The 23,986-nt window shown below is 35.5% G+C and overlaps 1 protein-coding gene across 4 annotated transcripts in view; it reads right to left on the bottom strand.

Annotated features, from left to right (window-relative positions):
• Positions 1 to 6,523: 6,523 nt before the first annotated feature.
• The window catches only part of RMDN1 (regulator of microtubule dynamics 1), a 37,003-nt gene continuing 19,540 nt past the window's right edge, over positions 6,524 to 23,986 (bottom strand). For 3 of the 4 annotated variants that reach the window (XM_032609928.1, XM_032609931.1, XM_032609930.1), the window contains 8 exons: positions 23,858 to 23,954; positions 22,090 to 22,249; positions 16,351 to 16,440; positions 12,524 to 12,579; positions 11,085 to 11,172; positions 9,592 to 9,622; positions 7,095 to 7,228; positions 6,524 to 6,654 (listed from right to left, as the gene is read on the bottom strand). In XM_032609928.1, coding sequence (XP_032465819.1) covers positions 6,604 to 6,654; positions 7,095 to 7,228; positions 9,592 to 9,622; positions 11,085 to 11,172; positions 12,524 to 12,579; positions 16,351 to 16,440; positions 22,090 to 22,249; positions 23,858 to 23,954 — 707 coding nt within the window. In that variant the 3' untranslated portion in view covers positions 6,524 to 6,603. The remainder of the gene's footprint in view (positions 6,655 to 7,094; positions 7,229 to 9,591; positions 9,623 to 11,084; positions 11,173 to 12,523; positions 12,580 to 16,350; positions 16,441 to 22,089; positions 22,250 to 23,857; positions 23,955 to 23,986) is intronic. The other variant, XM_032609929.1, reaches the window with a different exon arrangement.

Genomic DNA, 23,986 nt, shown 5'->3' on the forward strand with positions numbered 1-23,986 from the left:
CCTCTTTGCTACATCTCTAATATAGTCAGAGTCATGAATGAAACCGTAACTTACATGAAAGTCATATACTAGATCTACTACTATTTAGTTTATTCTAGAAATTGGAGAGAATTCACTGAGTAGCATAGAGGTTTGTTTACATGTTACTTTGGGAGGCTAGGTATTTGTGGAATTAAAAAGAATCAGGCACTTCTGTACTTTAGTTTTAAAATATGTGATGTTCTTTAAATTCATAATAAATTGATGCAATTTGATACTTAGGAACATATAAAAAGGTAATGTGAACTTTTCTGCTTTTGTTTGTGTTCAAAGTTTTGGTTTCATAAAACCAGATGGATTGAAGACTTACATAAGCATTTGAAAACTCAAGTCTACTGATTTTCTGTTACTGTTTGCATATCTTCATTCCTCTTAAATTCATGAAAATTCCATGTATCTGAATAAGCTTATAAAAAATATTTTAGTCTCCCCCCCTTTTTACATAGATTACTATTTTTGTTCCAATAACACTTTTTGTTTTTCATTATCAAGGACATTTACTGAACTACAAAAATGTATAACAAATTAAAATCTGATGTGAATATTAATGCTGCTTTAGCAAGCTGGGCTTCCCTATTAATATGAAAATTTAAATTTCCACTTGTAGCATTATTTCAGTATGTACTGTAAATTTCATTAACTTAAAATTTTTTTTTTTTACAACCATGGAACTGACGTCTTAGAATGCTACCTGTAACATATTTCACTACTAAGTACATACAGAAGATACTAGTATACAATTTAACTTCCCTAAACAGTAGTTTTTGTTTTGCCAGAATTTTATTTTTCTACATATTAATTTAGATGGTCTTCTGCATTTTTATTCAGAATCCATAGTAAAGATGAAATAAAGTCCGTGATCCACTCGCTTGAATAGACTCTTTTCCCAAATCCTCACTATTAATGTTCTAGTTATTTTCATGCCTAATGAATAAAAAACAAACAAGAAAACTAATGTACAGAACAGACTATGCAATAGAGGGTGACCAGTCTTCAAAAGGGCTGCTTAAATTACACCATGAAAGTACCACTGCTGATGAAGTTTGCTGACAGAAGTTACTGTCATTCAGTAGAGGCATGAGAGAACATCATGTAGCACACTGGAATGAAGACAGGAAGCTTGCAGGGTGCCCATCCCCCCTTCTCACTTCAGGTAAGAAATTACCATACAACAGATGAGGCTACACAGAGCCTACGGAGAGACCAAACCAGCTTTCTGGAGAAGGCTGGTTTGGAGAACTTATCAGGTCCTTCTTTCATATTAATTGTAGAAATCCAGACCTATAGGCAGGATTTATTGTCTTGATATACCTACTCAGTGTCAGTGAGAGAAACCTGAGACTTGTTTTTCCCCCCTCTTCCCATCCCTGTTCTGTGCTGGGCCAGGCATAGAGAAATTAGAAGTGCAGGGCTCACTGTGCCTGAACACAGACACTTCATGAGGAAATCAGCAAACGAGGGAGGCTCAGAAACAGGTTCATACTGTCACTTCATTTCAGTGCCACTACCCACCACCACCACCGCTAAACAGCCCAGTCAGTGGGTCACAGGCACAACACAGTTTCAGCAATCAGATTAGTTGTTTGTCTTCCAGGAAAAGAAGCTACAAGTGGTGTTTTTTTGTTTTTAGTACTTCCAGGGCAGTTAAAGTCAAAAGGGTTAACAAAACTCTTTGCCCTCCAGCCTTAGGTCAACCACCTAGCTTTTCCAGTTCTCAAAACTAGATAGGGTGGTGTGGGCCAACAATGTCAGGCAATGCTGCTTCTGTTTAAAATGGCCCGACTGGTGTGTTGCATCTGGACTGGGAAAACTCCAGGCACTTAATATGAAACCATAGCTTTGGACTTCCCAGAATGTGGAAACTTGTAACTGTATTTCCCTTTGAGATTCCTGAGCTGTCACCTGGGGAGATGATACTCCTGGGAGCTGCATGGATATGCTGCTACACAGACTGCTGCTGTAAGGTCATCTTTTGAATGTAAGGAGGCCTGACATTGACCTGCTGGGTGAGCTATGGTTTCTGTCCTTCTGAGTAAATTGGGGCCAGATGAAGCCTACTGTGGGCTTTTTGAGTCTTAATATTTGGCTGAACCTAAGATCCTCTAGTGGGCATTACAGAAGTCAAACAGAAATCTTCTCCGGTTGAAATAGGCAGGCAGATGAGACAATAAAGGTTCTTTTATAAGCCCATTGAACTTAAAAGCCAAACTTGAAGTCTACTGGGGTTTTGGTCTGTCTCTCAAGGGAAAAGCCCAGACCTCATCAGAGGAGCCTTTACCTTAATGAGGTTCCTTTGTACCTAGTATATACTCTTCAGTCACAAGACAGAAACATACAGGGCAGTGCAATGGGCCAGAACAGGACATTTGTTAAATAAACCTCATGGCCCTTGCCAAAGTAATCAACCCCTCCTATTTTTTCTTCCCAGTAATGCCCACGTACAGTCCAAACAGGTTGTATAGTGAACACCACATGAATACAACAAAAAAATAAAAGGGGAAACCCGCCCCCCCCAAATCAACAAAGAGTAAAAGTCCAAAAGGGCCTCACTTTGGCAGCACGTATACTGAAATTAGAACAAAAGAGGCATCTCCTAAATGCCAAATTTTCTCTCCCCAGTCTTGACCAAGGAGAACACAATCAGATGATAATAGCATTTTTAAATATTTACTGATACTCATGGTAAATACATGTTTTTAATCCTCACAATTCCATTAGGTTATTGTTTTTTTGTTGTTTTGTTTGCTCCTTGTAATTATGTTTATTTTAAAAAGTGAGTCTGAGAGAAGTCATTTTTACAAAGTCCACAGCTGTTCCACAGTCTATGATTAAACACTCAGATAGGAAAATTTCTGGTAACAAGGAGTTAATTGAGAGCTTTCAGATTATAGTAGGATAACAGCCACATTTCAAATCAGATTTCTTCTCTCATTCTTAAAAGGAAGGAAACAGATGCATAAGAGGCAGTTATAATCACCCACAGCCCATGTCTGTAATATGTTTAAAAGACAGAAAACTACAAACTTCTGTTTACATGTATGTGGAGAAAAAGGCATCTCAAACTAGCAGTCAGCTGTGGAACACTCAAGAACCAAATCAAGTAGCACAGGAAGGAGAATATAATGGGGTTTCAGGGTTCATTCCCGGAAGTAGTAGATCCCACCCTGAGTGGAGAAATGCGAAGAACCAGTGTGAGAACTGGTAAATCAGACTCCTGGGCACTCAAAGAGGCCGAGGAAGCACACATAATCAGAATCCTTGGAAAGTACCACATTTTGGAGAAGGCAACTATTGCATTGTAAAGAGAGAAAAAAGATAGCAGCTCTATAAAAGACCCAGCAACCACACTTCTGGATGTTTATCCCACAGAGATGAAAATTTGTTGATATAGTTATATCAGCCTTAAGTTCATAGCAGCCAAAGACTAGAAACAGCTTAAATGGCTGGCCTATGGTGGATAGTTAAATAAACTGGTACACCCATACAATGAAATATAATCAACAATAAAAAGGAACTACTGACTGAATTTAGATGCTTCTCAAAAAGGAGTTATGCTGAATGAAAAAAGCCAATCCCAAAAGGTCACATTCTGTATGACCCATTTATATAATGTTCTTGAAATAACAAAATTATAGAGAACAGATAAGTGGTTGTCAGACTTAGGGATGATGGCAGGGAATGGGTTTGACTATAAAGGCACAGCACTAAGAATTTTTGTGATGGAACAGTTCTGTATCTTGATTGTGGCAGTTACAAAAATTTACACGTGACAAAACTGCACAGAACACACACAAGTGAGATCACTTAAAAGTGGTAAAATCTGAATAAGGTCTGTGGACTGTACAGTTTCCTGGTTTTGATATTGTACCATAGTTATGTTACCACTGAGGCAAACTGAGGGAAGGATACACAGGACCTCTCTGTGTACTATTTTTTGACAACTTCTTATGAATCTATAATTATTTCAAAGCAAAAAAAAATTTTTTAAAGCCTTATATAATATCAAAGATAGAGCCTCGGGCTTCCCTGGTGGCGCAGTGGTTGAGAGTCCACCTGCCGATGCAGGGGACATGGGTTCGTGCCCCAGTCTGGGAAGATCCCACATGCCCGGAGTGGCTAGGCCCGTGAGCCATGGCCGCCGAGTCTGCGCGTCTGGAGCCTGTGCTCCGCAACGGGAGAGGCCACAACAGTGAGAGGCCCGAGTACCGAGAAAAAAAAAAAAAAAAAAAGATAGAGCCTCCCCTCCATAAAAGGCTTTACTACTGAAAGATAGATACCTTATTTTACAAAAACTGTGTAGTACAGGATATTTATTACTGAACTAATCCCAACCCCTTACCTCCCATTTGATAACCTGGTGTTGCTGGTAACTCAGCACACACAAAAAGTCACACCTCCAAAAAATAACATTCAAAGTCACTCTAAAGTGAAAACTGAAAATGAGGAAATTTCAGATGAAAATGCTCAACACAGAGAAAACAGTAAAATTCTTAAGCACAATATACTAGTATGAATTAAATATAAATAAATAACTGGAGACACGAAAATATCCAAATTAGAAATTCAAAACTGGACAAACAACATGAGGATGTGAAATGCCTGTTAACTGAAATCAATCAGGGAAAAAAAATTGAAGAAAAAGACAAAAACATCTCAGAAGTGAAGACAAACAGTATCTAAGGAAGAAAACAAAAAAGTAAGGGACATGGAAGATAGAAATGAAAGAAGCCAAGAAAATGAAACTGAGAGGTAAAAGAAAAATTAGAGAAGTGATAAATACAAAAGGCAAAGAAGATCTAATATACATATAATTAACTTGAGTCCCTGAAAATAAGATGGAACACTTTTTTTTATTTTTGTGGTACGCGGGCCTCTCACTGCTGCGGGCTCTCCCGTTGCGGAGCACCAGCTCCAGACGCGCAGGCTCAGCGGCCGTGGCTCACGGGCCCAGGCGCTCTGCAGCATGTGGGATCTTCCCAGACCAGGGCACGAACCCGCGTCCCCTGCATTGGCAGGCAGACTCTCAACCACTGCACCACCAGGGAAGCCCGGAACAGTGTTTCCTTAAGTGCCGTCAGTAAGGCCATTCTGGAATGAGGGACAATCTATAAGACAATTGGACTGGCCCCTTCAAAAAATCAATGCTGTGAGAAAAAAAAAGATGGGGTTACTGTTCTAGCTTTAAAAAACTAAGGCAGAAAATTAAATGCAGTCTATGATCTTTGAATCTTGGTTTTTAAAAGTGTAAGACATTTTGGGACATTTGAGGATATTTGAATATGGTTGGATATTAGATGATGATAAAGAATTACTGTTAACATTCTAGTTGTGATATGGACTTGTATTTATTTAGAAGGATGTCCTTATTCTGAGACGATGAATGCTGAAGTATTTAGGGATGAAATATGTCTGCTATTAATTTTAAAAGTTTAGAAATATATATAAATACGAATATCACACATAAGTAAAATATAGCAAAAGATTAGCAGTTGCTGAACCAGAGATGAGTTTATAAGAGTCCAATATTTTCAGTTTTCCCTTCTGTTTGAAAATATACATGATAAACTGAAACAGCACATACCCACAACATTACCTGTGTTTTCCCTTTGAGAAAAATCCACCTACACATACACTCTCAGATTTCTATAAGTGGCATTCAAGATACTACTTTTTACAAAACAAGATTTTTGTAGTGGTGGCACCCCCAGTATCACTGTCCTGCCTACTTAAAACATTTTAATTTCCATTTCCCCCTTGAGTTCTGTGATCCTTTCACCCCATTAGGGAATAGAATTTGAGCTCGCCTAGTGATAAAATCAAACCACTTGTAAGACTACCTCACATTTTAAAAAAGAAACCACTCCATTTTCAGTCCTCTCATGACTTATTTCCTTATGCAGGTTGGCTCCAAGATATATCATTTAACTACTTTATACCAAGAACTCTCATCATCCTAACCTCCTAACATTCACTGTACCTTCTCTGCAAGATCTCAGTTTGAATCAATCAATCCAACTAGAAAATGCACTCCCCTATGTCACCTCTTCCACAGAGCTTTCTTTTTTTCTTTTTTCTTTTTTTTTTTTTTTTTGTGGTAAGCAGACCTCTCACTGTTGTGGCCTCTCCCGTTGCAGAGCACAGGCTGCGGACGCGCAGGCTCGAGCCCAGCCGCTCCGCGGCCTGTGGGATCTTCCCAGACCGGGGCACAAACCCGTGTCCCCTGCATCGGCAGGCGGACTCCCAACCATTGCGCCGCCCGAGCTTTCTTTTCTTGATCTCCCATCCTGATGTGATCCAATTCATACCCTTTGTATTGCTGGTGTCTCAGGGGCACAATAATCTCAGCCTCTAAGCCATGGATATCTCTCTACCACTCTTGTAGCAATTATTTCTTTTGCCTTGTTATTTGTGAAGAAGTCTAGAATTTTGTATACTTAATTTGTTAAATGGTCACAACATTAAAAGAACTGAGAAAACAGCCATAGAACAGTATGGTTAATGTATTTATTATCTTTATAATTTGATGAAAAGGCACTGCTTCTTAGATATTTCACTGAAAAATTCTCAGTTCTTGTCACTGAAACCTGTAAGCAACTGAGCAGCTTCTGTCTGTATCTAAAAATGGAAGAATACATATTATAAAACAGTACAGCACAGAGATCAACTTGTGAAACAAGTTTATAAAGTAGTTTCTAAGAATTTCCAAAAAACCAGGATAGCACACTGTAAGAATAAAATTTCTTAGAGAACTCAAGAGATGAGACTCTTAGAGAACTCGTCCACATTAGTACATGTTCCTTGCCTTTTATGTTTTAGAAATCTTCTTTTTCTATCTGCTATATATATGTCAAACAGGAATAATTCTATATTGCAGCAAGTAATTCATACATGTTCGTTGATAGTAACTAAATATTTGCTATACACATTTGAAATAAACACTGTTATTTAACAATACGTATTTGGACAATTACGTTTTTAAAGAAGTTCTTGATTCACCTTTACTTAATGTGCCTCAGTGGAAACCTATCTGCCTTACTTTATTGGAGATGTTTTACCTGTTTATCCTCCTCTGTGTGCGCTGCATAGTCCTTGGCTTTTGTTAGCCAGAAAGCAGCAAGCTTTTTGTTGTGTAGCTTCAAATATGTCTTTCCTAGAAGGAGCAAGTTTTTGCTGTAGAAGTTTGGATCCACTGTACATAAGAAAAACAATTTAAATTTATCTCATATGAAATAGTATTGCTCTTATTTTTAAAGGCTTAATTTTTTTCATCTAAATTCCAATAATATACTTGTGTGGTCAATAAATGATTAGGGCTAATTAGAATTCTCTTTTGTTCAACTATTCATATCTCAAAAAATTTTATAATTACCATTTATTGAGTGTCTACTATGTGCCAGGCACTATATTACACACATTTCTCATTTTCACAGCAATTTTATAAAATTGGTACTCTTATTTAATAGATGGAAAACAGGGTCCTGATAGAATATAAGCTCCAGAAGGACAAGGGGTTTCTTTTTATCATCTCTTTTGCTCCCTGCATCCTAAGTGCCTAGAACAGTGCCTAGAACTGTACTCAATATACATTTGCTGAATGAGTAAATGAAATCATGATGATATGTGTATGTGTGTATACACACACACATTTGGTCAACCTTTACTGAATGTGGGCTGTGTTTAAGCATAGATAAACAAAGTGTCTGCTCTTTTGGAATTTATAATGAAAAGGAAAGACAAGCATGAGCACAACTAAATGTAATAAAGGAATAAAATGAATGCTTTGATAGGTGTACAAATTTTAAAGTGATATGAGAAACCAAAGAAAAAGCAACTAACTAAGAGGTTACACCTGGGCTAACGTGGAGGCTGAATAGAATTTTAGCAGGATTCTTGGCTGAAGAAAAAATGTGAACAAAAAGCCTATGAATGAAAGCTATGGGACTGTCTCACTAACTTCATTAATTCTTTATACAGTTTCCTCCTGTCAACCTGGAACCCTTCTATATTCAAAGCATAATTCTTCCTGGATATAATTTATGATTAACTCCATTTGCCCCTTAACCCAAAATTGTTTTATTTCTTTAATGTGAACATATTTGTGAGATACCATGTTGATGTGCTTAAAGTTTCCTTGGAGTTAAGTAAATTCATTCCTTCATTCATTCGTCTACTTATTCAGCAAATTTGCCAAGCATTATGTGCTAAGCAATGAGGATTCAATTGTGAGCAAGAAGACAGAGTCCCCATCTTCCCTGAATTTAGTTTTAGACATGTAAACAAATATTCATACTATGGAGTGATAAGGGCCATGATGGAGGAAGTAAAAGGTACTAAAAGCATAGGAGCTGCTTCTAAACCAGACATAGGCCATAATAAGGAAAGGGCCCCCCCTAGAGGAAGTGACCTTGAAGGTAAAACCTGGAGGATGACTGAAATTACCAAGGATTATTTTAGTTACACAAGAGTATGACCATGTTTTTTTCAACAACCCGAATCCTTAAACCTCTAAGGCCCTATTTTAACTTTGCAATTACACTTCTAAGTCTCTGAGGAAACTGCATTCCCAGATCATATCCATGAGAGTAAAACTACCATCTTGAGAGGATATCAATGGAAGGTAGTAACAGTAAATCAGAATTAATGTATTACAGATAGAGTTAAAATTCAGACAAAATTCTTTCTTTAGGAGAAATGCGTTTTAAAAAGTGCTTTGCTATCATGAAAACATTTGAACAAGTCCATATGAGTAGGCTCTAAAATTTAATAAATTGTCTTTAATTTTCTTCTGATTAAGTTTTATAGGAATATATTTGCAATTTTTTTTGGGGGGGTGTACTTGGTAACAAAGGCTTATATCCCTTCTCTAGTTTCTCCTATTAATATTAAGAAGGATAATCTTAGGATAGGCTGATGTTCTCTAGGCTGGCTATTTCTTCAAAGTAAGAGTGCAGGAAACTGTCACAAAAGACAGTATCTACAATAGAACAAAAACTGGCCTGTTTTACAACCAGAGAGTTCTCATTTCAGTGCCATCTGAAATTTGCTGAGAGAGTCTGTCTTAAAAAAGTATTTTTCTGTAACTGTATGTAAGGTGACGGGCGTTAACTAAATTTGGTGTTGTGATCGTTTCACAAGGTATACAAATATCAAATCACTATGTTGCACACATGAAGCTAATACAATGTTAGATGTCAATTATACTTCAATTAAAAAAAAAACTTTAAATGAAAATAAATAAATGCCTCTGATTAGCTGTGTGATCTTAAATAAACAGTTAATCTGTCAAAGCCTCCTCTCAAAAAGGAAGGTTGAATTACATCAAATGAAGGACCATTCCAGAATTACAGCTCTAAATTCAGTAGCAGTCTATTTCTTACTCAGGTGATCTTTACTAAATAAGGACTTTAAAAATTATTTGATAATGTCTAGCTCAAAAAGAAGTTTATGAAGTATATCAGAACAAATAACTTATTTGTTTAAAAAATTCCTATTATATGTGAAGCATTCATACAATTTTAAGTATATTAGTATGTGAAATAAAAAATTTGTTACCTTGCTCTGCCCTGTGAAAGTAGCCTAAGGCCTGTTAAAAAGACAAAAAACCCAAATTTAATGAAAAGTATTAAAACAGAGTCAATTTAAAAAAAAGCATTTTCTCAAAAGATCTATTCCTATATTAAATATAAGACAGGAAGTAAATTAAAACATCTTAAAAAAAAATCTTAAAATAATGGTCCCAAATGTAAAATAGACAGCTAATGGGAAGCAGCCACATAACACAGGGAGATCAGCTCGGTGCTTTGTGACCACCTAGAGGGGTGGGATAGGGAGGGTGGGAGGGAGATGCAAGAGGGAGGAGATACAGGGACATATGTATATGTATAGCTGATTCACTTTGTTATAAAGGAGAAACTAACATACCATTGTAAAGCAATTATACTCCAATAAAGATGCTAAAAAATAATAATAATGGTCAACTCATCAACAGTGAGAGGTTAATACAGCAAAATTGACCATAACACTATTAAATCATCAGAATACAGATTACAATTATGTGGACCATTTCTAGTAATAACTTGACTACTACTTAGAACTCATACCAAACTGGCATCACATGCAGAGAGGAAAGAACATTATCATGTGCAACTCAGATACTTTGACCTTTCTCTTCTTAAATCGTAACAGAGACTACCAATAAAAACTAGATAAAATCAAAAACTGAGTTTATTCAGTGATACATAAGTCGTGCCAATGAATTTTTTTAAGTCCTTTATTACTGAAATTCCTGTATAAAATTTTAAGGTCAGTCTGAAACTCCCTGCTGATCGTGTCTTTTTTTCTTAGAATGCACATTCTTTTTAATAACAAATATTTCCCAACTCTGTTCTAACTATACAACTAATATTCTTTGCATCAAATTCTGCGCTATAGCTTCACAGAAAACATTATGATACAAGTATTGGAACAACTTTTTCAACTGTCTGCTTCCTTACTCTGAAAATTTTGTGATGAGTAAACCCAAAATATTTGCCCAGAAATCCCTTTCAAATTTTATTTTTAACAGGAGAAGCAAAAGGCCTTAGAAGTATGAGAGACCATGAGCCTTTCAAACCTGCTGTGAAAAAAAAGTTATTACTCTTCATTTATCAATACAAACACATGCTTTAATGTCCAGGTAAATGACTCTTATCTTACGGAATGTGTACCTAAAACATGCTAAGAAGCAAATGCTATATTTCTTGTTCTATTTTATGATTTTTATGTGGTATGGATTTCAAGCAGAAAATGAAGGTAGATTTTAGCCATGCGTTATTTTAGCTGACAATATACCAGAATTATCAGCCACTCACCTAAAATGGAAAAAAAAACACTCACCAGTCACAGATAATAATTATTAATAAGCCTTTCTGATAAGATAGTTGCACTGGATCATTAGAAACCTGCTCAAGTCCCTCACTGATCAGAACTCCAGATGTGTGGACACTGTAGAGTGACAGAGCAGTTAAGAAATCAGTACTAACTTAACAAAGGACATCACACACTACCTCCTCATAGGTGGAACTAGGAGGAGTTGCAAACAGCATTTCAGCAATTCTTCTTTGATACCAAGGCATTTCAGCAAATGTGTAACACCTATGGGGAAATAAAATGACACGTACATTCAAATTAGCTCTTAAAGAGAACTAAGCATCTTAACATATATAAAAGGAATCTTCTATTACATGTTTAAACAGTCTGTACTTTCCATAATATCCAGTAGGTTAATATTTATACTGAATTATCTAGGGACTGATTTATGTTGATCCATCAATTACAGTGTATACTGTGACAGTATAAATAGTAAGTAATATTTATAACAGTAATGATAATACAGTACATCATTCACCTTTTGAGTGCTCACATTGTGCCAAGTGCTGAGCTAAGTGATTCTCTCATCTACTCCTTACAATAACTAAATGAAATAGAATCGTTACCCCTATTTTTTTACATAAAAATTAACTCAGAGAAGTTAAAAAAAATAACAAAACTAAACATGATATACCTAAATAACAATGGCAACCAACAATTTAAAGTCTACATATTTGAAAGGGTTTGGCAAATATTTAACATCCAAAGCTCTTGACAATTTTCTGAAGTAAGTAGGAAAAAAAGTGTTGGATCTTTGATTAGGGTCTGAACTCCTTGAGGATGAAACTATTTCATTCATGTTTGCTTGCCAGCATCTTAATTACTGACTGTCCCTCAACTGTCATTAATTCTCAGTAAGAGTTTTCTTAGTTAAATGTGTCCTTTATCCTGAAGGATACTTACTTCTCTTTTAAAAGAGTTTGATATGGGACTTTGCACTGTTACCCCTCATAGAAGACAAATACTCAGCTCTGTAGACTACACCCAAAGAAACAGTGGCAAACCTGTCTCAAGAAAGACTCAAAACAGTAAGCATTTAACACATTGGTTTACGCTCATACCAGCAAAATAATGATGTGCTCTGAACAAAGCTTACATAAAAATGGAAAGATACTGAAAGTCAGATTATATTATACCTCAGATGAATCAGACTGTATTTGACACACCTTGAAGATACCAAGACCCTCTTGGGGCATCCTAGTGTATTACTATAGTTAGATTAATCCAATTCCATTTAGTCTGGTAAATAAGAATAGTCTTGCCCAAAAAAAGGAATTTAAAGGTCTAATGAAAAGTTTCAATGCCTTTTTAGTCTTAGTACATTTCTAAATGATCTGAATAACAATGTTTAACAAGATCACAATCAAATTTAGTTATTTTCTAAATACTAAACACTAAATAACCAGTACAACTGCTAGTTAATATAATGGATTAAACACTCTTGACTGCCAAATAATATTTCTAAACATTTTATATTTTGCTTTTTTATATACTACCAAACAAGATATGTATACATACTACAAAATAAGATCATACTAAAAACCACTGAAATATTTATTTAAAGAAATTTTCTTACCAAATACCCATAAGGTGAATTGCGGTAGCATCTTTAGGGTTGAGTTCAATTGCTTTCTAACAAGAAATGAGAAAATGAATCATATTTGTTTCCTAAACACCAATAAGTACTTTACTATGTTTGTTGAAGAAACCATGATTAAAAACAATTGCAACTCTGCATTTCAATTTTTCTGATAATCAACAGCAACTTTTTTCCTAATTTTTTTTAACACCTTTATTGGAGTATAATTGCTTTACAGTGTTGTGTTAGTTTCTGTTGTATAACAAAGTGAATCAGATATATGTATACATATATCCCCCTAACCCCTCCCTCTTGCATCCCTCCTAATTTTTTAATTAAATTTATTTCAGTACACTATCAATGCCTTATACTAAGGTTACTATTTTATAAGATTCAGAGAGACTTCCCTGGTGGTCCAGTGGTTAAGATTCTGCCTGCCAATGCAGGCGACACAGGTTCGATCCCTGGTCCGGGAAGATCCTACATGCCGCCGGAGCAACTAAGCCCATGCGCCACAACTACTGAGCCCACGTGCCTAGAGCCCATGCTCTGCAACAAAAGAAGCCACCGCAATGAGAAGCCTGTGCACTGCAACGAAGAGTAGCACCCCATTCACCACAACTAGAGAAAGCCCGTGGGCAGCAACAAAGACCCAGCACAGCCAAAAATAATAAAATAAATAAAATTTTTTAAAAATAAAAAAAAGATTCAGAAAATGATAGGATTTATCAAGATGAAGAAAATACAAAATCTGTAAACAAATCTACTTTTGAAAACTAATAATCTATAGCTCTCAATATTTCTTCTAGATTAAAGGAAAAATAAATAAGAAATTTCCTTTTTGGCAAATCCTGTATCACTATTGAGTAAAAGTATTCTTTGTTAAAAGAACAAAATACAAAATAATTTTAGAAAGTCTCTTCCTATGTGCAAATTTTGTTTAACTTCCCCATCTACACTTAACAAAGGAAAAATACTACTTGTTCACAGAATTTAATTATGTATAATATAAAATATATTGATAAAGTCTCCCTAATTTCTATTTACTATGTGAAAGTCCTATGTGAACTAATGTAAAGCATAAACTACAGAATAACTTTAAAGAAATGACTCCTCCTTTTACATTATTTTGTTGAAAACCACTCAGGAAATCTCATAGATTAATGTTAATCCTACTAATGATAAAGTTTTAAAAAAATTAGGACTCCCTAGCTTATGCTTTTCTATAGACACATATTTTCACTTTCAGTTGATAATGTGTGAGATACACATTTTCAAATATCTGTACTGGTTACCAGAGTGGTTCTGAAGCCAGACCACCAAGGTTTAAATCACAGCTCAATGACTTCTTACTTTTTGACCTTGGCAAGTTCTATATTCTTTCCATGCCTGAGTTTGCTCTTGCATAGGATCAAGAAAGCAGTACACCTACCTTATAGGGTTGTGGTGAAAATTAAATGAACAAGTAACAGGAGGTGCTTAACACAGTAATATTTTCTATCATCAGGATCATCATCATTTTTACCTTTCATAAGTTTCAGACTCTTTATTACCACCACTGATCATAATGTTAGTAACGGAAGAGATAATAGCTAAAATAAGGCTAATCAAGTATGACTTAGCAGAAATCCTGTTATCAACAATATGGGTAAGAATCAGCACTGACCTAATTTTTACTTTTCTATAAATAGATATGATTTACATGGCAAAATATAATTTAAAGTATATACAACTTATATTCGAAGCAACCTTTCCCAATCAACATTCCACTAGAAAATTAAGCCCTACAAAAAATTATATGAGTAACTACATTTTCCATTCTACCAAGAATGGTACAGAGCTAGTCCATTTTGATGCAAGGAAGAGAAGTTAATTCATCATATACAATCAATGCCTTGGGGCATTACAGTTTAATTTTCTTTTGGGATGGATTGAGAGGGGCTACTCTCAAGCAAACCTTTTCTTTTGTAATTCTTTCTGCCATTAGTTTAAACATCTTCAAAAACAATGCAAAGATAATAATTCCTTATGACTTTAGATGTAATAATGGAATCTGAATAGAAGTAGTATAAATGATCTTTTGGCATGTAAATACTTAACACTGTCATTTTTAAATAACACATACTCATTTGAAAACTTATGAAAAACATTAGTTATTTTTAAATAATCTATAGTCTTCACTGTTTCTTTAATGTATACATTAATATATTTTCTGCAGCATTTCATTATTCACATTGGAAGTTATCTGTCAGGTATTTCTACATCCCAAGGTACAATTTAAATGATTTATCTAATGACATTAAGTAAATTACTATATTTCACTGAATCTAAGATACCATAAACGTTATGACACATCATTATTTTATATACCACTAAGAAAAAAGCACTGCCAATTATAAGATACCACTGATTATATATAATGCAATCTGATTTCAAAGGTCTTAAAATGTGAAAAAGGTATATTATTAAATTGAAATATATATGTATGTGTATCAATATATACGTATATATGTGTGTTTGTGTGTTTGTGTATATATATACACTACTGATGCCCAAATAAGAAGCTAGGTCTCCTGACTCCTAGTCCAATGTTCTTTTCCACTAGTCATTACATTAACTAGGAATTGAGACTATAATGATAAATATGTTTATTTTCATCACTTTCTCTTCCTGTGTGTTTTTGAGATGGTCTATAATATCAAAAGACAGGGACTTCCCTGGTGGTACAATGGTTAAGAATCCAAATGCCAATGCAGGGGACACGGGTTCGAGCCCTGGTCCGGGAAGATCCCACATGCCGCAGAGCAACTAAGCCTATGCACCACAACTACTGAGCCTACACTCTAGAGCCCGCTAGCCACAACTACTGAGCCCATGTGCCACAACTACTGAAGCCTGCATACCTACAGCCCGTGCTCCACAACAAAGAGAAGCTACCACAATAAGAAGCCCACACACTGCAACAAAGAGTAGCCCCCACTCGCTGCAACTAGAGAAACCCTGTGCATGGCAACAAAGACCCAACCCAGCCAAAAATGAAAGAGAGAGAGAGAGAGAGAGAGAGAGAGAGAAAGAAAGAAAGAAAAGAAAGAAAGACAAATACACTGCAGTTTTTTTAGCTGCAGTTTTTTTGTTGTTTGTTTTTGGACAATGGAATAGTGTGTATGCACATCATGAAATATACAAACTCCTGGAGAATTTCTGGCACCTAAGAAAGAGCTTACTATAAATAAGTAAATTTAACTTTGGGGAAATATTAAAACACACACAGATCATAATCGTATACACTACTATTACCTTTGGGAGTGGTATGTCAATTATATTAGATTGTTAGATGAGACTACACCTCCTGGCACTCAGGACTTTGTATAAGCCTCTCCCACATTCTCTAGTCTTGGCCATGTTACTTGTTTAGGTCGACAGGTTATTACCAAGCGTGATGCAAACATGCTTGATAAAAGTTTGCACAATGGAAATTTTCCCTTGGAATGCTCACTCTTGGAAGCCAACTACCATGCTATAAAGAAGCTTGGGCTACACTACTAAATGATGAGAAGAAAAGTAGAGAGAAACTGTTGTAGATGAGAGTGCATCTTCTACATTCCCGTCCCAGCTGAGGGTCCAGGTGAATGTAGCCCTCTAAATGACCTCAGCCACAACAAGCAGAACAGAAGCACCACTGTGCACAGTTAATCCACAGAACTGTGAGAAATAAATAGTCACTGTTTTAGGCCACTAAGTTTTAGGTGGTTTGCTATACAGCAAGAGATAAGTGAAACAGAAATCAATTCAGAAAACTAATGACTTTTAAAGTTCATCAGTACCTCAAAATGCTCCTTGATCTTGTAGGCATTTGCAATTTTAGCCCTGATTCCTTCATAATCTCCAACATCGCTAATACAGATTGCATACCACTAAAAATAGAAGAAAAAAGGGAGTAAGAATAATAATACTCAATAGTATTCCATTCGATACAAGGTAAAACTGAATAACTATTGATATTTATTCCTCAGTAGTCATTTAACAAAAAGCAGAGGACACAAACTGTATTAAATATACTGGAATATACAAGAAAAAGTAGACATGGCTCTCAAGGAACTTGGACATGTTTTTAGAGAACTATAATACAAGGCAGAGGGTAGTGAATCTCTAAGAAAGTTACCAACACAATGGGAAGATAACAATTCATATTTATGGTATGAATATAAATTTAGAGAAATGCGCGATTTAATAATTATCATTTTATTTTCTTATCCTATTTTATTGGAGCTGCTTCTTCTCCCACACCTGCATTGTTATAGTAATAACAGCCACATTTGTCAATTGTGACCTTGTCCCCATACCCATAGCTGGATACAGACCCAAACTGAGATAATCCGAGTTTCTTCCCTAAGAACCAAAACCAAAATATCCAAGCTTCATAAACCCAGATGCTGTGGAAAGTCACAAAACTGAGGATGAGAAAAAAACTAAAGTAAAAAAAGATTTGCAGATAACAGCAAAGAGGAAAGACAATGAAGCCTCAGAGCAATTGAGCCAGTTTCTCCTGAAGACTAAATGCATCTTGCCTTTGGGTTCTGTGAGATAAAATAGTTTCTTATAAACACGCACCATTTCTTTTTGTTTGTGCTTGTACCTGTGAAATTTTAATAATTATAACCATAAAAACGTTAATACTTAAACTTCTGTTTAAATCTGTTCTCCACCAAAATCTTTTGTATCTTGATATTTTTATTGAAAATAAAAGAGTATAATTTAAAACCCACACTGACTATGCTCATTTAATCTCCACTGACAGTCACCCAGCTGCCCAAATTCAGATGACTAGAGGTGTCTGTCATACAGGGTTTCAAATTTGGTGCTCTGATCTCTTACTTATCAGGGCTCTAGATAAAATCACCTTCTCTTATGCATTTAACTATCATCTATATCAAAGCAAACACAAACTTATGGATGATTCCTAAACATTCTGCTCAGATTGGCATTTAGTTACTACATAGGACTGTTAATTAATGATCATACTAGCAAGAGCTGATGGTAGGAGCTGTGATCATGGGTGATTTTTATCTCCATATTGGTACTTTTTTTCCATTTCCAAAATGTCTATTTTCTGTAATAAGTTTACATTATTTTTAAAAACTTTTCTTTTATAACAGATAATCTAGCCAAGAAGGGGTAATAGATACTATACCTACCTTCTTGCCTGAAAGGCTAAAACAAGCAGACAAAATATAAGAAATAAAGACTCTCAAGATATTATACACATCAGGCAACAGTGACATCTCACAGACGAGAAACAAATGAGATGAGCCCTATGGCTGCCCTGGAGAAATTTCTAGGTTGAAGCCCAGGGAGGCAAAATAGGCCAAGCAGTGTCTCTGCTTTGAAGAGATGGAACTGGGAGTCTGGGGAAGCCCAGGTGTCTGGAGTTCACAGAGCAGAATACTGTAGAAGAAACAGCTGACCGGAGCTATAACTCCAGATGAAGAACTGCAGAGGGTCACCCTTTTCAGCTGAGTAAAGATCATCGCTTGCATATGAAGAGATTATCCAAGGCTGAGAAAAGAACCACCCAAAAGGTTTGGAAATCAAGAGCTCACAAAGATCTAGGAATATCAGTTGTAAGGAAAACAACAACAATAAAAGAGCCCTCCAAATTAAATGCTACTCTAGTCCTGCCTAAAAGCCTTCTTTCCTGCTACCTTGAAGATCCGTTTTGACAGTTACTTGACACTGAAAAATTACAAAACACTGATGAAAGGAAAAGACCTAAACAAAGAGAAAGAATGCATAAGTTCATGGATTGGAAGATATCGTTAAGATGGTGACAGTCCCCAAATTGATCTACAAATTCAATGAAATCCCTTTGAAAAATCCAACTGGCATCTTTGCAGAACTTTACAGGCTGATCCTAAAGTTCATACAGAAATTCAAGGGACTGAGAATAGTCAAAGAAAGTCAAAACAAAAGAAGAACAAAGTTGGAGGACTCACACTTCCTTGTTTCAAAACTTACTACCAAGCAATAGTAATCAAGACATTGTGGTACTAGCAAAAGGATACACACTGACCAATGGAATAGAACTGAGAGCTCAAAAATAAACCCATACAGGGCTTCCCTGGCGGCGCAGTGGTTGAGGGTCCGCCTGCCGATGCAGGGGACGCGGGATCGTGCCCTGGTCCGGGAGGATCTCACGTGCCACAGAGTGGCTGGGCCCGTGAGCCATGGCCGCTGAGCCTGCGCGTCCGGAGCCTGTGCTCCGCAACGGGAGAGGCCACAGCGGTGAGAGGCCCGCGTACCGTAAAAAAAAAAAAAAAAAAAAAAAAACCCATACATTTATGTTGAACTGATTTTCATCAAGGATGCCAAGACCGTTCAGTGGAGAAAGAATAATCTTTTCAACAAATGGTAGTAGGACAACTGGATATATATATGCCAAAGAATGAATTTGGACTCCTACCTCTCACCATGCATAAAAGTTAAGTCCAAATGTACCAAAGACCTAAATGTAAGAACTAAAAAATATAAAACTCTTAGAAAGAAACATTGGTGAAAACGTCTGTAACACTGGATTGGGCAAGTTTTTTAGATATGACATCAAAAGCACAAGCAATCAAAGAACAATAAATATACTGGACCTTATCAAAATTAAAACCTTTTGCAAAGAACACTATTAAGAAAGTGAAAAGACAAGCCACAGGATGGGAGAAAATATTTGCAAGTCATATATCTAACAGGGGACTAGTATACAGAAAATATTCTCTTACAATTCAACAATAAAAAGACAAGTTTAAAAATGGGCAAAGGGCTTCCCTGGTGGCGCAGTGGTTGAGAGTCCACCTGCCGAAGCAGGGGACACGGGTTCGTGCCCTGGTCTGGGAAGATCCCACATGCTGCGGAGTGGCTAGGCCCACGAGCCATGGCCACTGAACCTGCGCGTCCGGAGCCTGTGCTCCGCAACGGGAGAGGCCACAACAGTGAGAGGCCCGCGTACCGCAAAAAAATAAATAAAAATGGGCAAAGACTTTAAATAGACATTTTCTCCAAGGAATATATATAAACGTCTGACAAGTATATGAAAAGATGTTCAATATCACTAGTCATTAGGAAAATGCAAATCAAAACCATGATGAGATAACACTTCACATCTGCTAAGATGGCTATAATTTTTAAAAATGGACAATAACAAGTGTTGGCAAGGATGTGGAAAAACTGGAACCCTCATACACTGCTGGTGGCAATGTAAAATGGTACAGCTACTTTGGAAAATAATTTGACAGTTCCTCAAAAAGAATTACATAGAATGACCACATGAACCAGTAATTCCACTACTAGGTATATACTCAAAATAATTTAAAACAGATATTTAAACAAATACTTGTGCACGAATGTTGATAGCTACACTATAAGCAATAGCCAAAGGTGGAAATAAATGTCCATCAACTAATGAATGGATAAACAAAATGTGGTATACAATGAAATATTATTCATCCATAAAAAAGAATAAAGTACTGATAAATGCTGCAAGGTGAATGGACTTCAAAAACAATTAAGTGAAAGATGTCAGACACAAATTATCCCATATTGTATGATTCCACTTCTATGAAATATCCAGAGTAGGTAAAGCCATAGGGACAGAAAGCAGATTAGTGGTTGTCAGGGGCTGGGAATAAGAGGGAATAGAGAGTGACTGTTTAATGGGTAGAGGGTTTCCTTTTGAGGTGATGAAAATGTTTTGGAACTAGAGAGAGGTAACTATTGCATAACACTGTAAATGTATAAATGCCAATGGTATAAGAATGAGAAATGTATAAAATGGTTACTTTTATGTTATGTGAATTTACCTCAATTAAAAAAATAAATTAAAGCAGGTGTTCACACAAAAACTTGTACGGAATTATTTATAGTAGCATTATTCATAATAGCCAAAAAGTGGAAACAACCCAAATGCCCATCAGCTGATAAATGAATAAACTAAAATGGTATTTCCATACAATGGAGTATCATTCAGCCATAAAAAGGAATGAAGTACTGTCATATACTCAGCATGGATGAACATTGTTCATCCATGGCTAAGTGAAAGAAGCCAGACACACAAAGGCCACATACTGTATGATTTCATTTACATGAAATGTTCAGAATAGGCAAATTAATAGGGACAGAAAGTAGCTCAGTGCTTGCCAGGAGACAGGAGCAGGAGACAACTGGGACTAACTGGTTATAGATATGGGGTTTGTTTTGGGGGTAATTGATGTGTTCCAGAATTAGATAGTGGTGAAGGTTGAACAACATAGTAAAATATGCTACAAACCACTGAAGTGTATACATTACAATGGTGAATTTTATATAATGTGAAGAATATAAAACAAGTAAAAATAAAAGCAAGAATTAGCATCTCCTTAAAGAAGTATATGTTAAATATAAAGGCACAAATAAAAGTAGAAGGACAGAAAAGGATGTAACATGTTAACAATCAAAAGAAAACAAGAGTGGTTACATTAATATCAGACAAAGTAGACTATAAAACCAAGAATATTTCTAGAGATAAAGAAGATCATTTTACAATGATAAAGAGGTCAACACATCAAGAAAATATAACAATGCTAAATGTTTATAGTCCTAATAACAGCACTTTAAAATACATGGTGCAAAAACTAAGAAAACTGCAAATAGAAACAGATAAATTTACAATTATACTTGGAGATTTCAGCATCCCTCTGTGAATAATTTATAGAAGTAGACAGAAAATCAGTAAGGATATAGAAGATTCAAACACCACTATCACTATCAACCAACTTGACCTGAATGACAACAGCTGAATAAATATTCTTTTCATGTGCAAAAAGAACATTTACAAATATGGACCATATTCTGGGCCATAAAACAAGTCTCAGCAAATTTAAAGGGTCTGTATGTTTAATTCTTAATATAAACAAGTAGTGGTGGAAGTGGGGGGTGGGGGGGAGACAGAACCATCCCCTAAAGGGAGCATCTGGAAATGCATGGAGACAGAATTTGGTTGTCACAATGACTTGGGGGCTCCACTGAGGACAGTCTACTATGATAAAGTGATGTCCTAATCCAAAATACCAATAATGTCCCCTAGTCTCCCCACAGTATCCACTGAATAACACTCTAAACCAGTCAGGAAATACAGAAGCTAGTGGAGTTACATGTAAAAAGTTATACTAGATCTCAGCTGTCCAGCTGCTATACTCCTACCTCCACATAAAACAAATATTATGTGAGGAAAAAGAGAAAATGTTTGTCCACTGTTTGTACTACTAGAAATAAAGATAGAGGTAATTCATGAAACTACTAACACTTTGGTTTAAAAATAAGCCTTCACAAAAGTAATTTATCAAACATACTAATGAACTTAGAATAAATGTTCAAGAATGCAAAGAACTACTTCTTTTTTAAAAAAATGTTATAAAAATAAACCTTTTCCCTTCTTTAAAAGAGAACTATTTCTTTCCTATGTAAATTAGAGACAATAGATAAGTACAGACCAATGTCCCTCTCAGTACATGGTAACAGTTACAGTACTGTAAGCACCTCACCTTATGAGCTGCAAAACTTGATTCATTTTTTTCTAGTGCCCTTTTTGCATACTCTAGGGCTTCATACACCAAGAGCTTTTTCTCCTCTTCTGAGGTTCCACTGAGTTGAGCTATATCACGTGATGCCCGTGCCAAACGCCACAGTAACTCTGCATCTTCACTGATTTGAAATAAATATAAAACCACCATTTTAGCTCAATTTTAAAATTGTTAAAGGTCATATCACTAATGAATACATACGGTCTTTCAGGTCAGTGAGGATACAGCGAGCAATATGATATCAAAATCCATTTTTCATGTTAAATTTATTATTTTCTACCATACAAAAACTGTATTTGACAAAATTTCCTATAAAATATCCAATATTATACATAAACATTAACTTATAATATCTAAAATACTAACGTCCTTAGAAAATATCTGTATTTGAATTCTCTGAACACTTTCCCTACAAAATTCAACACTTGAAGCTTGACTTCAGTGGCACTGTGCTTCAGACAGCTAACTGGTTCAGACAGTATTATAAAATACATAAATTTATAGACAAGATCATGCTCTATAAACAAAATGCTGTATCCATAGCTCCAAATACAGTACCTGGCACACAAAAAATATACAATAAATATCTGTGAATGAATGAATGATTAAATATAATCTCAAAATAAATCCTAACTTTGAATGTATCATCCATGCCATGATGCATGAAATATTTACAGCTTTGGACTCCTTGAAAAACTGCCACTTAAATATAGTTATATAAGACTTGAAATGGCTAATAAAACAGAAACCAAGGTTAAAAGTTAGGAATATTTCTTTAAAAACTAACCTTAAATTCCTTTTTATTAAATGTTTGTCTTTAAGCCTACTACATTATACATTTCTTAACAAAAATACTATTCACATAAAGTTGAATGAAACTAAAGGTAGCAATAGTATATCTATAATTCAATGAATATGGAATAACTACCTTGTAGCTTACTTTTCAAGTAATTACTAAAATGACTATAATGCCAAGCCAACCACCTCAAGTTACTCAGGGGACAATGGAGAAGGAAAGTTGGAACCTATAGATATTTAGGAGGTAAAATTGATGGGTCTTGGGGGGAAAACTGGTTTGGGGAATCTAAGAAAGGTAGTTGAAAATGACTCAATATTTTTAGTTCAGGAGATGAGGTAAATCAGTGATCTGGAAATGCCATCTAGCCTCATTTGACTTATTTTATTGGGCTGAGTCTCCCTCCTTCTCCATCCTTCCCCCAAAAATGAGGTCACATTAATACACCAGACTAAGCATGTAAGCTAATAGTAAAAATAGAAAAAGGAGGTATTTTTAGTTCCTCTATGAGACTGTGCTTCACAGTGATAACACAGATATCATTCAATGGTGACAAAAAATCATCCTAGCTCATTCAAATCTTAAACCAATATGAAATTTAGAATAAATGAGAAATATACAATATAGATAAGATAAACATCTATTCAATGACTACCTTGTATTCAAAGCAAAATAACAAAATGAAAAAAAATTTCAACATTCAACTAGAATAAGCAGAACCACCTTTTCTGAATCAATGAGATATATGTAGCACTTTTGAGTCACTTAACATTAAGAAAAAAATCATACTATAAATTAAACTCTTAAGAAGTATTATTTTAAAGTAAAAACTTTTAAAAACTATAAAAATTCCAAGCACCAAGAATATTTTAATTGTTAAATAACAAAAAATTTGAGGAAACCGCAAACCCAGGCCTATCATACACAGCCCACCTTTCCTTGTACTGGGATAGCAACTGGTAAAGTTTTTCTGTTTCTCCACTTTCATATAGGTAGTCTGCTTGTTCAAGGATTTCTTCAACTCTGAAGACTATAAAAGAAAAAGGCTCAATAAAGTAGATC

The sequence above is a fragment of the Phocoena sinus genome, chromosome 17 (assembly GCF_008692025.1).
Source record: "Phocoena sinus isolate mPhoSin1 chromosome 17, mPhoSin1.pri, whole genome shotgun sequence".
NCBI lineage: Eukaryota > Metazoa > Chordata > Mammalia > Artiodactyla > Phocoenidae > Phocoena > Phocoena sinus.